We start from the raw sequence: 16,150 nt of genomic DNA on the forward strand, positions 1-16,150 counted from the left end.
AATACTAGTATTCCCAGAGACTCTGAATACTGGTATTGTTATTCTCTTCACCGCTGCCACCATTTGTTACAGTTCCCCTTCAGCCTTGGTCATTACCTTACCCTCCCTTCTGGTCTGTGAAACCCCAGCCAAGGATCAGGCCTTTGGTAAACCAAATTAAGTATTTATTACAGATAACAAAGCTAACAAGATTAACAAGATTTCTTCTTAAGGCACATAAGCATATGGTTTTACTCAATCCTAATCGGAACTCCACCTCCCTCCTGGTAAACAACTCTCTAAACCCCACCAAGCAATCCACTCTTTCTCTTCTCCCCCCCCCCGATTCCACTCTCACTCTTCCTTTTATACATTCAGCCATTTTAAACACTCAGCCAATCATCTCGCATTCTACTGCCCATTCACTCCCCCTCCTCTTTCACTCCACTTACCAGAAGTTGTGACTGCCGAAGAAGGTGTTAAAAAAGACTATTTGGTTTACACTGAGAGAGCACAAGGAGAAACTTTTCATTTGGGTGTCAAGGAGTGACTTTTGTCACTTAGGACGAGCTGTTATGCTTGGATCACATTAGGGTGTTTTCATAAAAGAAATCATACCCCTTTTTTCCTATACTTTGTGAGTATACTTTTCCTATATACCTTTTGGGATATTTTGTATGGGGGGGAGATTGGTGTTGAAGTGAGGCTGCTCTCTCACCCATCATTCCTATTTCCTCTTGTTAAAGCCCCAAGTGTTTAAGGTCTACTCCCTATGTAGGCAAAGGGAGATCAGTTTTAGGATTTTGTACTTTTTTAAAGAGGGCAAAAAGTGTTAGCCCAAGAAAAGAGGGAAGTCAAAATACATTAACATCTAGGTTTTACAACAAATATAGAGAGGACACTTGTTATTTAAGCACCTGTTACTTATGGTGAGGAACACTTGCCAATAAACAGGATGCTCTTGGTTTGATTGTGTATTATACAGAAAAAGAATGTGTGATTAACCCTGAACTCAGGAGGCAAGCTTGTGGTAGATGGCACACCAGTGGCAGCTGCTGCCTCTGTACCCTCTTCATTGACTTCGACATAAGCTTTATGAACAACCCTAGACACCTTCAGGGCATGGCTTCCTGTCATGCCAGATAAATCAGCCTTTTCATCACTAAACAGATCTGTCATTCCTAAAGCTATTAAAATCTTTTCAAGGTCATAAGCTTCCTCCAGCTTGAACTTTGGCACAAAAATATTCAGCTTTTTCTTCTGCATTTTTTCCAGACTGGTCCATTCTTGAAATTTTGTGTAGGTGAGTTCAATCTAACAGGTAAAAACAGATAAATAATCAATGCCAACTGAGAATCAGCAAGAAATGAAACAGGAAGATGGGGAAAGACAAACGTTCATTCACTAAAGCATGGGCAAATAATATTTATCCAAAGCTCCAATATCATTTGTCAAAAAGCTTTTGGGTGGGAAAATCATTACATTTATCTGTACAAGGAGTGCTTTCTTCAAAAATATTCTGTGAAAACATTTTAATGAATGAGGAGAGAGGAGTATCCTTACATGTAGTAGCATGTACTCAGGTCATTGTAATGCTGATTATCTCTCCTCTGGAGTCCTTAAGTTATGTTTTCTGCTTTAACAGACACAAATGGCAACACTCTGGGTCATTGAAAAGTGCATTAATGCTAGGCACATTTCCCAGGGGGTGAGGCCCATTGGTGCTTACGTTTGAACAGGCATGCAAAGGATTGCACTATCAGTGTTTAACAGAGCAATCCAAACGCCCTTTACTACAAATAGGGGGTGGGGAGGTTGGACTGAGCAGCTGCTGAGCTCCATGCAGCACCACCTGTGATGCTAGCATCACTCCATTGACACAGAGGTTCCCCTGCTGCCTTCCAAATGTGCAGGCAGGCAATAATGCCAGCAGAAAGCCCAAAATGGCATCCAGAGGGCAAGGAGGTGGAGGGGCCGCGCTGACCTTGGGTCCATTGGATCCTGAGCTGGCCCCATTACCATCAGGGGATGGTAATGGGCCTGATCCAGACCCAGTCACTATGCCAGCAACAAGTTGGCAGAGCAACCTGCCTGCTCCCCACCTTCTGCCTTTGCCACCATGCCCAGCAGAGCTGCGGTTGCATCAGTGCTCTCACCACTCCATGAAGCTTTGCTCCACCAGGAAGTAGTCAGAGGTTGGACTGCTACCTAAACAACTGGAATATTATTAACAGTAACCTATCCTAGTCTTTGATGAGAATTTGATCCCCCTTGTGCTAGCCACACCCAAAGATATGCTAGCACTAATAGACCCTGACATTGATAACCTTTTGAACTGCTGTGCCGGATGTAAAAATAATAAAATAAAAACAGAATTGACATTTGACAAGCATATAAGAACAGAAACAGTAGTTCAAATATATCTTCTCCATAGTTCTACAAGATTTGTTTAACGTGTAATTGCGTAGGGGAATCAGTTGAATTTACTCTTTATTTCTCATTCTCACTCTATTACAAATATATATATGCATCTTTACTATCCACTACAAAGTTTTGAACGTTCACTTTAATTCCTTTATCAGTTTCAGAAATCAAACCAAATTACCTCATCTGCACCTCCTCTGTTGTCCGGCAAAAGAATGAACATACTCAGGTCATTGTTGTCGTAGGGAAGCTGAAGCACTTGCATTGGCGGATTTTTCATTTTAGCCACATTGAATTCACCCTCCAGAGACATCATTTGCACTGTTTTGCTCTGATTCTGTAGTGGAGAAAGCAGTAATTAAGTATAAAATAGCACTGTTTGTATATTTGTAAAAGAGCTGACTATATACTGTATGAAATGTTGAGTGTGGTAGAGCAGTTACAATGATTTCCAGTGTTATAACTTCTTAGCTAAGCACCTGAAAACATCAGCCAATGCTGGTGTCAAACACAAACTTATTCTGTATTCCACAACGGACAAGGGTCCAGTAATTATTTTTAGACAGACTGATGGCTATAATACACAAAATTCCCATCTGCACAAGCTTTTACTGTACCTTGTCAGTCCAAAAAGTTGCCTCATGGGTGTGCTTTTTATCAAATCTGAATTTCCAACTTCCTTTAAAGTATATAGCATTCACTAAGACCAAGAGAGTTGAAGCATCGATAGAATCACTAGGCAGCAGGTCTTTGATTTTTCCTTGTAAAAAATGAATTCAAGGGATAATAATCCATATTCATTTCTATAATGCAATTTTCAACAGATAACATCTAAAACATGAAACTAACACTGTAGAAGCAATGCTAGCCAGTAAAGAATTTGTTTCTTGTGTACATTTTAAGATCCCACAGCCTGTTTACATCCTATGGGAACACTGAGTATTCCTACCTAGGGATGAACACATCAGTCTATTTTATTCAGTTTCTCAGTCTTCTGTTTTGCAGTTGTCAGTTAATTTCCCCTCATTTCAACATTAGTTTGTGATTTTTTAAAAAAGAAAAAGTGCACATGAGCATTTATATGTATTTTGTATGAAATTGTGCTTATTACACATATGTTTGAAAGCAATTCTCCCTAATAGAATACATTTTTGTAAGTTTGTTTACAACTTTGCACACATATATGCTTTTTTATGCTTTGTGTGTGTGGGGGAGAACTGCATTGCAAAATTCATTGAGGTGGACATTTCAAGAGCTAACTGCACTTTGGTTTACAAATTGGTATCAGAAGTGTGAATTAGATACATTTGCATTGAAATGTAGACGAACAACTTTCTCCCCCATACTTTCCGCTAGCTGATCAGTTCCCCAATAAGCAAGAATTAACTTGTGCTTCCTTACCATTTGTTTGGCTTTCAACCCAAGCATTAATCTTCTTTCTAACTTCCTCAGCTGCATTCTTAAAGTCAACCTTTTCCAACTCAGCATGGTACATTTCCTTTGTGCAATATAAGTATTGCTGCAGAGAGTGAAAGACAAAAATATATTAATGCAATACTACAATTTATACCCTGCCCTTCATCCCAAAGCAGCTAAGGGCAGCAGGAGCTACGATCATTATATGTAATAAATGGGAATTTATTGCTTGGTATGGCTTATAAATTTCCCCATCTTGACATCCAACTATTTAACACAGTGTTTGTCAACTGGAGAAGCTCCCCACATGATACAACATAGCTAAAATTTGAATAAGTATGCTTTTAAAAGTTATAAGTACTCTTGCTTCATTTTTATTACTAAGTCCAACATTTTATTTATAATTAAAAGTAAAATATTTCAACCCTGTTGAACATTAACATTTACATTAAACAAACATAGTGTAACAAATTTCATGTTACTTTTCCTAAATGTTCCTTGAGGAACTCTGTTGACTTCTAAGGATGTAGAAATAAATATTAAATGAGGATTTGGGGTGCAAAGATGGGGAACATCCTCATTCATCCAGACTACTGACTGAAGGCACATTATCACATGTAATTTCACCAACCCTACTAGTGACTTGTACAGCCCTATTTTTATCGTCTAATGCTGCAAAGATAACTAGGAGCTTTATAAACGGCTGATGGGCTGTGAGGGGCCCATAAATTGCACAGACTTGACAAGAGTGTCACAAGACATTTTGGTACCTAAGGTAAATGAGAAGATAACCCCCTTCCAAATCCATTTATAGAAGCTGACAGAACCGGCAGCTGAATATTACTTAAATCTAACACTGGTGATTGGACAATGTCCTCCACTGTACCGCAGAGCACAAGGCTAGCTGAGGGAAGTATAAGGACCAAGCTTCTTTAAGTTGACCCATTTGTTTCTATAGGTCATCAGTCATACCTCTAGTTGAATCAGGATTCAGGACCACTCATGTTTGCAAAAAAGAACATTGCTACCAAATTCATATGGCCCCTGTTTCTCATCCACCCACCACGAGTTAATATAGGGTGAAATATGTTATTCCTTACCGGCAGGAATGTATATTTCTCTTCTCCATACAGTCTATTGGCAGTGCTCAGGGTATAATTTTTGCTATGCTGGTTGATGGCTGACAGGAGTGCTTTGAACTGGATGTGGGGTCCTCCGGGTTTATCACACTTCATCTCTGTAGCCTTTAAATAGCAAAGTCAGTTTAGTAGAGCAGGTATATTCTAGTGAATACAGCTCCCTATATATTCCAAACAACTATTTACTAAGGGTATGCATCTGGTTTGGACGAATCCCAAATCCCGAGCCAAATTGGGCAGATATGGAGAGTTGGGGGCTTCTTCTGAGGTGAAGCAGGTGTTCTCCAGGGCATCTAAATTGGATTTCTCCTGAGGCCTCAGGGCTGGCTTGGAGCTTTGGACATCCTGAGAACTAAGAGATTCAGACTGTCTCTTTCAAAACGTTACATTTCCACAAGCTCTTCAGATGAGGACAGGGAGGAAGGGAGGAGTGGGATGAGGGGAAAGAAGCAACTGGTCAGCGGCAGGGTGGGGTTGCATTGCTCTTCTGGCTTCCCATTTGGTCCACCACCCTGCACTGCTGTGCACCAATCTCCCTGCCCTTCTCCCTCTTGGTAAGCGGCAGCAATCCACAGCACTGGGAAGCCAAGAAAGCAATACAGCCTTCCCACGCTGCCTCACCAGCCACTACGATCTGGGAGGGGACATAGTTTTCTGACCAACACAGGAAATAACTTTTCTGGGGTTCTCCTTTCTTCTTTTCTTCTTGACTTCCAGGCACATTGCTTTTGGAAGGGGTGAAGAAGAAAGGAACTTGTCCATTATCAATTGAGCAAAAGACCCAAAACCACCAAAACCAAACCTCAAACCACAGTTTTTTATTCATCATAATTACTGCAGCAATCCTCCTGAGTTTTTGAGGAAGCTTATCTAGGGGCACCTCTACAATATATGATGTTTTTTATAAAATTACCTTGAAAACCACAGGGGAATTAAGCAAATCCTTTGTAAGTTCTCCATGTCAGATTGATCTTAAAACTTACTAGCACAGAAATCCCATCCTCCTAATCTCCTAAAAGTGGGCAGCTTTCTTACTTAGGGGCACCTCTATGATGTATGATAGTTTCATGCAATTTGCATATAAAACTGTAGTGCGAATAAATTAATCTTTTTAAAAGACCTCCTTAAAACATAAATACTACCCTTGCAGGAAAATCTTTACACCAGGTTTGGGGAACCTTTGGCCCTCCAGATGCTGCTGAACTACAACTCCCATCAGCTCCAGCAAATATGGCCAAGGACCAGGGATGCTGGAAGTTGAAGCTCAGCAACTTCTGGGGGGCCAAAGGTTCCCCACACCCACCCTACACCTATCCTGAGATTTGGCAGTTTTCATACCCTCTGAAGGGGCTACCATGCACAAAAATCCCCTATAATTCTTTTAAGTTGTTTCAAGAGTTGGTTTTAATATATCTGAATCTAAAGAAGGCCTCTAGTGGTGCTGGGTAACAAAACAAAACCTATTTCCCCCATGAAAGAGACAGAAAATAACTGCCTTTTGGGGGGGCATGTGAGGGATAGAGTTCCCCATAATGGTGCGTTTTCATGATTCTTGAGTTTAAGCGCTTATATTATTCCCAGCCAAATATTGTTTAGGACAGGGATAGGGTACCTGTGGCCCTCCATATGTTGCTGAACTACAACTCCCATCATTCTTGATTGTTGGCTATGCAGACTTGGAGTGTTGGGACTTGGAGCCCAGCTGCATCTGGAGGGCCACAGGTTCCTCATCCCTGCTTTAGGACATACATGTCTGGATGCCAAATGTTTAATACAAAGAAACAAACTTCAGCTCTAGCATTTATATAGCACATTACATGGTGGGCGGGGCAGGGTTGTGGTCCTCTCCTGACCTCCAGTCTCCTGCATTGCTGCTCCTTACTGGCAGGTAGAGAGGAATGGGTGAGATGAATGCCAGGTCAGCACAGTGCAATAAGTCAACCTTTGTCACCACCTTGCCCTCCTGGTAAGCAGTCAGGTGAGTGCCCCTACTCCACTGACTACTATTGCTTTACATACATCATTTCAGCTATTTAATCAATAGGCTTTTATGGTGGGTTAGTATTAAGTTAGTATATTGCTGGTGAGGATGGGGCCTGAGGTACTTGGCAGAGGTGAGATGTCACCCAGGGCCTTTACAGCTCTAATTCTTAGTCCACACACTATACCAGGTTGAGTTCCAAGACAGGTTAATCTCACGGATGGACAAATGTGAGGATTATCTCACATTTTTGAAGGGTAAATAGCTAGATCAGTTTTCTCCCTCCCCAACTGAATTAGCAATATAGATAGAATGTGCCAGTCCTCTTACACATGAGTTCACTGAGCTTCCCGATCCAGTGATCTCATTGAAGTGAAGAACCTGCAACACAAAATGTAGAATGAGAGACGTCTGTTCTGAACTGAGTTCACTGTAGCATCTTCTTTCTTCCTAATTCAATACAGTAAAAGCTTTTTTTGTTTTTTTGCTGGGACGTAGTGGACCAAAGAAATCATTTTCCCCCCGAAGGAACACCTATAGGAAAATAGACTATTGGTCCATCTAGCTAAATATTGTCTGCACTGACTGGCATTGGCTCTCCAGGGTTTCAGGTAAGAGTTTCTCCCAGTCCTCCTTGGAGATGCCGAGGATTGAACTTGGGACGTTCTGCACATAAAACAGATGTTCTACCACGAAACTATGTCCCTTTCCCTCATGAGGAGACAAAGCACAAGGGCTCTTTGTGGGGTAACTTAGGACATTGGTGGAGTTGCAGTGACCACAAGGATGCTGAAGAGGCTTCCGTACATATTGCCTCTTTAGATTGTAACCGGAATATTCCAGCAAAGTACTTGTGAATCCTGGATCTGCTGTTGTTTCTGGAAACTCCTGCTCTCCCTGCTGCCTTTCGTCTTGTGAAGATCCTCCTGGTCCTACAATTCCCCCTCAACATGGATATGATCATTCTGTACTAGTAATTCCTCCTGGGTAAATTCAGCAAAAAGGGAAAGGCTGTGTGTTTAAACTGGCTGGGGTGAGGAACCACGGGCCCGCTTTGTACCCTCCGCAAGTGCTTTCTGCCTAGCTAAAATGTGTTCCTAAATTGTGATCATTGTCCTTGTCTGGATGGAGGTGTGTATATAGCTGGAATGTAGGTCAGAGTTAGGGATGGGTGAGAATTCTGTTGAATTTGGCTTTAGCACTGGATTTTTCAGTGGTCTGCATATTCTCCATCTTTGTGGAGTGATCCTGTTTGCTCTGAACTTGAGCGCCTTTCCCCCAACACTGCATTTTTTCATCTTGAATATTCTCTCAATCATAATTTTTTTTATTGATTTTACTTACAGCACAGCAGTATAGGTTTCTCTCTCACTTTCTGTCACCCACCCCTCCACTCCAATAACCTAAATTCCAAGCAGGAGAAAGCAAGCCAAGCCTATAATGGAAATTAAAAGGCAAGCCCTAGAGCCTTAGTGTCCAGTATGTTTAATGAAAAACTGCAGTTTAGTGCAGTGCATGGATTAGCATACAGGTCACACAAGATTCTGCAGCTGTACACGGCATAACTAGGCATGACTACTCAAAGCTAAGATGTTGTCACAGCAATTAGACAGACCCCTTTACAACCCTTAAGTAGGTTCAGGTGAGCACTTTCTACTTGCATGAGGCAGGTGTCACAGAAGAGGAGTGAGCGTTCCTTTGAGGTGGGAAAGTGGGGGCCAGCTGCATCTCAGTTGTCTGCATGTGTGAGGCGATGGGGGTGATGGCACTTCATTGAGACCCTCCTCCTCTGGGAGGAGAGGGGGTGTGGAGGTGAGAAGAAATGATGGGCTCCTGATCCACTGGCGTTCCTTCTGTTGTGACTGGAGCTAAGAGGAAGGAGCTGTCCCTGTCAAAAGTACTGAAGTCTACTGCCTCAGCACTTCCTGACTACAAGGTACTCAGACCCTCCCTTGGGTCCCACTCTGTGTTGTCGTCCTCTTCTTCATCATTCCAGGACCGCTCTGCAGGTACCATGACAGTCAAAGCAGAGGCGGCGACAGTGAATCTGCTTTCCTTTCTGTTTTGATGTTTTCTTGCATTTATTAGTATGCCCTTTCAAAATCTAGATATATCCTTTCCAAAACATTGATATTAATGTCAGTATTTTTCAGGAGAAAAAATCAGACCAGTAAAAGTAGTGGATAGTGGACAAAGAACAAACTCGAATCGATACCACCTGTTAGGTCGATGTTTTTGAAGTGGCACCGGCCAACAGATCCCATCCCTAGTCAGAGTCACATCCATTACTCTACCTACTTTTCCCTCTGGCCATGCTCACTTTTATTTCTCCCCCCCCCCAATCACCGGTTTCTCTCTCTTCCACCACAGCTTTCTGGGAGGGGGTTTGGCAGGAGGGCTTTTTCTCATCCAATATGGATATACATTTTAAAAGTACATTTTATAGCAAAGGAATTCAAGGGCATCCAAGAGGAGGAATTGCTAGCAAGGAAAGATTCCACATGATTCAGGGCAATAGCACGGTAATTTCCCTCCTCATATGCTCACACGAAAAGCACTTTGTGGTAAGCATTTTTTTGCTGATTTCCACACAGCTCAGAAAAGAGGCGGGAAAATATTCTACTTAGTGTTATCACACAGTTGGGATTATGCTCTACTTGGAGTGGAACCATGGGAGTCAGTGGACTTACATTAAGTCATGACTCACTAAAGTCAATTGATTTCAATGGGTCTGCTCTGAGTAGGACTCAGTCAGCCACTGCCCATTGTATTAACTGGCACTTGCAACAAAAGCATTAGCATGCTATGACCCTTCTCATACAGGCAACTGTGTGTGGGTTCCTACCTTTTCCATCTGCTTAGCCGTGTCACCTCGGGCACCGAGATCGACCATGCCCAAAGCTGCTGAGACACTGAATGGAGAGAAAAAGATATTTCCTGTCGGAGTCTCTGTCAGAACTCGATTGAAAACATCTATGGCAAATTTGGTGTTTGCATCAGAGAGGAGGGCCATGGTGCAGATGACGATACCTGGGACAAAAATAATCTGATTAATTCTTCTGGGTGCCTGATATTTAAATAAATATCTCCACAGAAAGATATTCACTGCATTTAATATCAGATTTCTTCTACTTTATAGAAAACAATTGAGACACAATGAAACATTTCATTATTTGGAAGGACATTTCATTATTTAAAACAGCAGCAAAATCCAGAAAGCTAAAACCATAAGAACAGCAGTACAAACCTGTCAACCAAAGTTCATTGAAATCACTTACAAGTGAAGGCTGCTAAACCAAAGTTCCCTCTGACCATATTTTGAACATTTATTGAAGCCCCACCCCATCCAGTGGCTTCTCTGTTGATTGTTAAGTCTTAATTGAAGAGAAGAGCTTTAGCGGGAAGGGCCATAGTTCAGTGAGGGGACAGGGCCATAGCAACCGCCTTGCATGCAGAAGGTCCCAGACTGAATCCCTGGAATCTCCAGGCAGGGCAGGGAGAGACTCATGTCTGAAAGCCCGGATAGCCACTGCCAGTCAGTGTAGACAATACTGAGCTAGATAGACCAATCGTCTGACTTAGCATAAGGCATTCCTATGTACTACTTTTGAATGTACTATCTTCTGGACCTTGGATTAAGGCTCCACCTGCATATCTAAACCCCTTTTTTGGGGGAAATGGACTGCCTTCAAGTTGATCCTGACTTATGGCGACCCTATGAATAGGGTTTACATGGTAAGCGGTTTTTAGAGGGGGTTTACCATTACCTTCCTCTGAGGTTGAGAGGCAGTGACTGGCCCAAGGTCGCCCAGTGAGCCTCATGGCTGTGTGGGGATTCACACCCTGGTCACCCAGGTCGTAGTCCAACACTCTAACCACTACACTACACTGGCTCTCTAAACCCCTACTTTTTAAAATCTATAGCTTATTGGGGGTTTCACATTATTATAATAAGACTATACCATCCCTTATTCCCTCTCCACCCCTCCCTCTCCTATCTTAACTCTCCAACCTCCCTCGGTCCCCCATACTTTTGTGTGTGTGTGTGGTTACAGCATTTCTGATGTTAAGTTATTTGGTGCTATGCAGCCACTAAAGTCCCCCATGAAACTCAAGGAGGATATCAGAACTATACACTAGTGTCGTCCCCCCCCCCCACCAGACTGCTGACTTTCCCAAAATCACATTCCAGTTTGGAATTGTCACATGGCTATTACAAGACCTATTACCCTCCTTCAGGGACCAAACAATTTAAAAGTAAATAGTCACAGCCTCAACGAAAGGAGAAATAAGTTCTCATGATAGTTTGAAATCAAATAAGCCTCTTCAGACTTGCCCTATAAAGGAAGCTACATACGGGTTTGGGAGTCTAGATAAAAAGAATAGGGAGAGTGTCCGTGAGGATGTTCCTTTATCTAATTGTTTATATCCCCCTAGTTCATTAAATGCTTGACTAGGCTCACAAGGTGACTCTGGATTGTAGTGTTATGGGTTGGGGGGTTGGGATAGATGGTTGCTAGGAGTACCCTTCCAGCCTCTGATTTGGGACCCTGCACCTGAAGGTGGGCTGTACACTTGAGAAACCTGCTCCGCTGGTCAGATGAGTCTCTTTTGTTAATCTAATAGAGAGGGCAGGTGGGCTAATGGGTCCGTCAAGTGCCCATTAACTGGCGAATGGGCCTGGGAGATCCTATAGTTATTGAAACTCTTCAGGAGAGTCCCCGCTCCTGGGGCCAAAATAGAGGCTTGTGTTTTTAGTTGAGTCTGAGGAAAGGATGGAAACTGGAGACACAGAGAGGCTGGCTCCCTGCACCATGGCTTTAGGATGCCTCCTGTAAGCCTGGTGGAAAAGCAAGATCTATTGGACTGCTAATGCTTTGAACCTTAACCTCAGGTTGGAATGTGTGTAAACAAAAAACATATTTCCTAAAATACACCACATTCTCCACTGACCTTCTTTCCAAGGAAACCAAACCCTGGGTAAGCGCAGGGACCCTGGAGATCTCTCACTGTTCGGACATTGGGGTGGCGCACAACAGTATGCTCATATGTTGCATTGTACTGTATAACATTTTGAGATTTGGTTCTTATTTTGTTTTATTTCAGTTCTGTTTGGTGTATTGTTTTGATAACTTTGTATTGTGTTTGACCTCCAGTTTTGTATATGGGTTTTGAGATTCCTTTATATTATTTCTGATTTCCGTGTTTTATATTGGATATTGATTTGATGGGGGGTTCTTTTCTTTTTTGGTATTGATTTGTATCTTGGTACATGGCTTTGTTATTTTTTTGTATGGTACCTGTATGGTAACTTTGTTACTTTGTACAAAGTTTTGAAATTATGTTCAATTGTATTTGACATTTGTTTTGTGTACATTGCTTTGAGATTCCTTGAAGACAAAGAAATGAAGACATTGTCTAAATAATAATAATAATAATAATAATAGTTATTGTTTTGTTGTTGTTATTGTTTCTTGGATTCACAAGATTTTCCCGCATGTGGATTATTTGATGGGAAGTAAGGATTCCCATTTGGCAGAAGCTCTTTCCTCATGCAGAGCATTCATCCATTCTTGTTCCTGTGTGAAAAGGTTTTCATGATCATCAAGCCTTGCACTTTAGCGGAAGCTCTTTCCACACATGGAACATTTTCATGGTTCCTCCCACATGTTGATTCTGTGATGCTTTAAGTTTTGTGCTTTCTTTCACTGAACCAGTTATATGTTTTTTTCCTTTGTGTGGATTCTGTGATGCTTTGTAAGGTTCTGGCACATATATTGAAGCTCTTTCCACACATGAAGCATGTAGTTTCTCCTGGGAGTGGATAGTCTGATGTAACCTAAGGTGTGTGCTCTGGCTAAAGATCTTTCCACACTTTCAGTATCTACATAATTTCTTCCCACATAGATTCCAAAATGCTGTGAAAGGTTTGTGCTGCGACTGAAACACTTTCCACTCTCTTCTGTGGAAATGATTCTCTCACTGTGTGGCTGATGTGCTACCTTACAAGGCACCAGTATTTAAAGTTGCATTCTTTGATGGGGGAGTAAGGCTTGAGTTCTCACTGAAGCTCTTACTGTGAGGCTTTGAAGGTTACTGCTTATACAGAAGTTCTCTCCCCACATGGAGTATGTATATCGTTCCTCACTCTTTAATTCTTTAATGTGAACAAAACTGTAAACTGAACTCTACTTGAAGCTTTCTGCATGCTGAGCATTTGTATAGCATCTCCCCAATGCGAACTTTCTTATGTGTGAACTTTAATGTGTAATCATGCTTTCCAATGTCCTGGACTAATATTTTCAAAAGCCTTATTCAGAAAACAGAAGCCTTATTCAATTTTCTCCACATGTTGGAGTTACATTGTCTTCTTTTTCACATGTAACTTCTTTACAAGAAGTAAAACTAAACAAAGCTAGAAATAATCTAGATCAAGCAGGTATTACTTCCTTTCAACATTTTTATTTTTGGCTGCATTTGGACAGTAACAGTAAACCATAAGTTTAGTATGTTCTCTGGCACAACCATGAAGAGAAGATTGGGAACATTTGCTCGCATTGTCAAGTAATCACAGTTTGCTGTTATGTCCAAACCTGGTCAAACCATGGTTATTTTTAAGGATGGCTTGTCTGAACAGGCAAACTTCAAGCCTTGATTTATGATCCCAACCTGTTCAGATAAAATACAGTTAAAACCAACCACAGTACCCAATTCAGACAACACAACAAACAGAAATTGAATGTAGAAGCAGATGTTTCCAATTTCCTCATGACTATGCTGGAGAAAGAGAAGAAGCAGGCTTATTCATGTAATGCTAAACTATGGTTTAGAGTTATGTCCAAACCAGGTAGACACTGTGGGTTGGCGGTTCCTGAGTTCTGATAATTGCCTGCTTTGGATGGGGTCATACTCCCTCTGACAGAGCAGGTCTGTAGTCTGGTGGTGCTCCTGGATCCATCTTTGTCACTGAAGCCTCAGGTGACCTCAGTAGCTAAGAGTGACTTTTACCAGCTTCAGCTGGTAAGACAGCTGTAGCCGTTTTTGGACTGGGATAGCCTGACCACTGTTGTCCATGCACTGGTAACTTCCAGGCTGGATTATTGTAATGTGCTCTATGTGGGGCTACACTTGAGATTGGTCCAGAAGCTGCAGCTGGTGCAAAATGCAGTGGTGAGACTGCTCACTGGGGCAGGATATCACCAACATGTCGCCCTGCTGCTTAAAGAATTGCACTGGCTACCTATTAGCTACCTGGCTAAGTTCAAGGTTCTAGTTTTGGTGTACAAAGCCCTATACAGCTTGGGACCAGGATACCTGAAAGATCATCTTATCCCTTATATACCCAGTCAATCACTGCGCTCTGCAGGTGAGGGTCTCCTGCAGATACCATCTTATCAGGAGGTCTGTTCTGCACAACATCAGAAATGGACCTTCAGTGTAGTGGCACCTCCCCTTTGGAATTCCCTCCCCTTAAATATTAGACAGACACCATCTCTGCTATCTTTTCGGCGCCTGTTGAAGACCTTCCTCTTTCAACAAGCCTTTTACGTGGAGACCTATCCCAGTCTGCGTCTGTGTTGGAATTGCTTTTTAATATGTTTTTAAACCTTCAAAGCTTTAAAAAATATTTTTAAAGATGTTTTGTTTTAATATATGTTAAAGTCTGTTTTTATGATGTTTTAAAGTGTTTTTAGTGCTTTGTTTGCCGCCCGGGGCTCCTACTGGGAGGATGGGCAGGATATAAATCAAATAAATGAATAAAAAATAAAGAAAGAAATAAGATTTGCAAATACACATTCACAATGGAATGCTCATTTGGTCTCTGTTGTCTTTTGAAATGTCTTTTGATGTGCTGAGTATTTGGTTCATCTCCATGGAAACCTGGCCTTGTGCCCCTCAGCCTATGTACCAGGAGTCCTGTCTTCTTTTGCATCTCACCAGCCTGAACACACTGCAGCTACAAGACCAGCACATTTTATAAATAAATATTTTAAGGAATAAATTAAGATGTTTAATCTATCTAATTTTGGGGGGAAATGAATGTGATTGTTGTATTTTATTGTTTTTATGAAATTAAGAACATAAGAACATAAGAACATAAGAAGAGCCTGCTGGATCAGGCCAGTGGCCCATCTAGTCCAGCATCCTGTTCTCACAGTGGCCAACCAGGTGCCTGGGGGAAGCCCGCAAGCAGGACCCGAGTGCAAGAACACTCTCCTCTCCTGAGGCTTCCGGCAACTGGTTTTCAGAAGCATGCTGCCTCTGACTAGGGTGGCAGAGCACAGCCATCATGGCTAGTAGCCATTGATAGCCCTGTCCTCCATGAATTTGTCTAATCTTCTTTTAAAGGCATCCAAGCTGGTGGCCATTACTGCGTCTTGTGGGAGCAAATTCCATAGTTTAACTATGCGCTGAGTAAAGAAGTACTTCCTTTTGTCTGTCCTGAATCTTCCAACATTCAGCTTCTTTGAATGTCCACGAGTTCTAGTATTATGAGAGAGGGAGAAGAACTTTTCTCTATCCACTTTCTCAATGCCATGCATAATTTTATACACTTCTATCATGTCTCCTCTGACCCGCCTTTTCTCTAAACTAAAAAGCCCCAAATGCTGCAACCTTTCCTCGTAAGGGAGTCGCTCCATCCCCTTGATCATTCTGGTTGCCCTCTTCTGAACCTTTTCCAACTCTAGAATATCCTTTTTGAGATGAGGCGACCAGAACTGTACACAGTATTCCAAATGCGGCCGCACCATAGATTTATACAACGGCATTATGATATCGGCTGTTTTATTTTCAATACCTTTCCTAATTATCGCTAGCATGGAATTTGCCTTTAATTAATTAAATTAAATCAAATGAATAAATAAAGATACTTGGGCCTTTTTGCATTGTGCCCATGTTTTGTGGAATATTCTGTTTATTCTCCAAATCCTGAATAATACCACAATTGTATTTCTAAGGTGCCGAATTTTCTTGGCAAACAACATCAATTACAGGTTTGTTTAAAAATAACTCTTCAAAAGCAAACATACCTCAAAAGCTTTCTCAATCTACACAAGAGAGAAAAGTCTATGTGAATCTTACCTTTTCTTCTGTGGAAATGATTCTCTCACTGTGTGGCTGATGTGCTGCCTTACAAGGCACCAGTATTTAAAGTTGCAAATTTGCATAAAAATCAAAGAATGTTTTTGTCACACACACAAGGGCAATT

General features: G+C 41.7%; 1 protein-coding gene across 1 annotated transcript; it reads right to left on the reverse strand.

Annotated features, from left to right (window-relative positions):
- Nucleotides 1-176: 176 nt before the first annotated feature.
- Nucleotides 177-16,057, reverse strand: LOC133366906 (serpin B3-like). Its single transcript, XM_061590454.1, has 8 exons — nucleotides 16,024-16,057; nucleotides 9,785-9,969; nucleotides 7,270-7,320; nucleotides 4,920-5,063; nucleotides 3,805-3,922; nucleotides 3,021-3,163; nucleotides 2,585-2,740; nucleotides 177-1,293 (listed from the first exon to the last, which is right to left on the reverse strand). Exons 2-8 carry the CDS (start codon nucleotides 9,950-9,952, stop codon nucleotides 904-906), a joined length of 1,170 nt encoding a protein of 389 aa, XP_061446438.1. The 5' UTR covers nucleotides 9,953-9,969; nucleotides 16,024-16,057; the 3' UTR covers nucleotides 177-903.
- Between the last annotated feature and the right edge of the window lie 93 nt (nucleotides 16,058-16,150).

Source organism: Rhineura floridana, chromosome 1 (genome assembly GCF_030035675.1).
Source record: "Rhineura floridana isolate rRhiFlo1 chromosome 1, rRhiFlo1.hap2, whole genome shotgun sequence".
Taxonomy (NCBI): Eukaryota; Metazoa; Chordata; class Lepidosauria; order Squamata; family Rhineuridae; genus Rhineura; species Rhineura floridana.

Excerpts from the sequence above, each read along its gene's own strand:
- LOC133366906 (XM_061590454.1), bottom strand. The coding sequence starts at position 9,952 with ATGGCCCTCCTCTCTGATGCAAACACCAAATTTGCCATAGATGTTTTC. Across the intron at positions 5,064-7,269 it reads GAAGCTCAGTGAACTCATGT|GCTACAGAGATGAAGTGTGA; the intron begins GTAAGAGGACTG and ends TGCTATTTAAAG. Across the intron at positions 3,164-3,804 it reads GGTTGAAAGCCAAACAAATG|GAAAAATCAAAGACCTGCTG; the intron begins GTAAGGAAGCAC and ends ATTTTTTACAAG.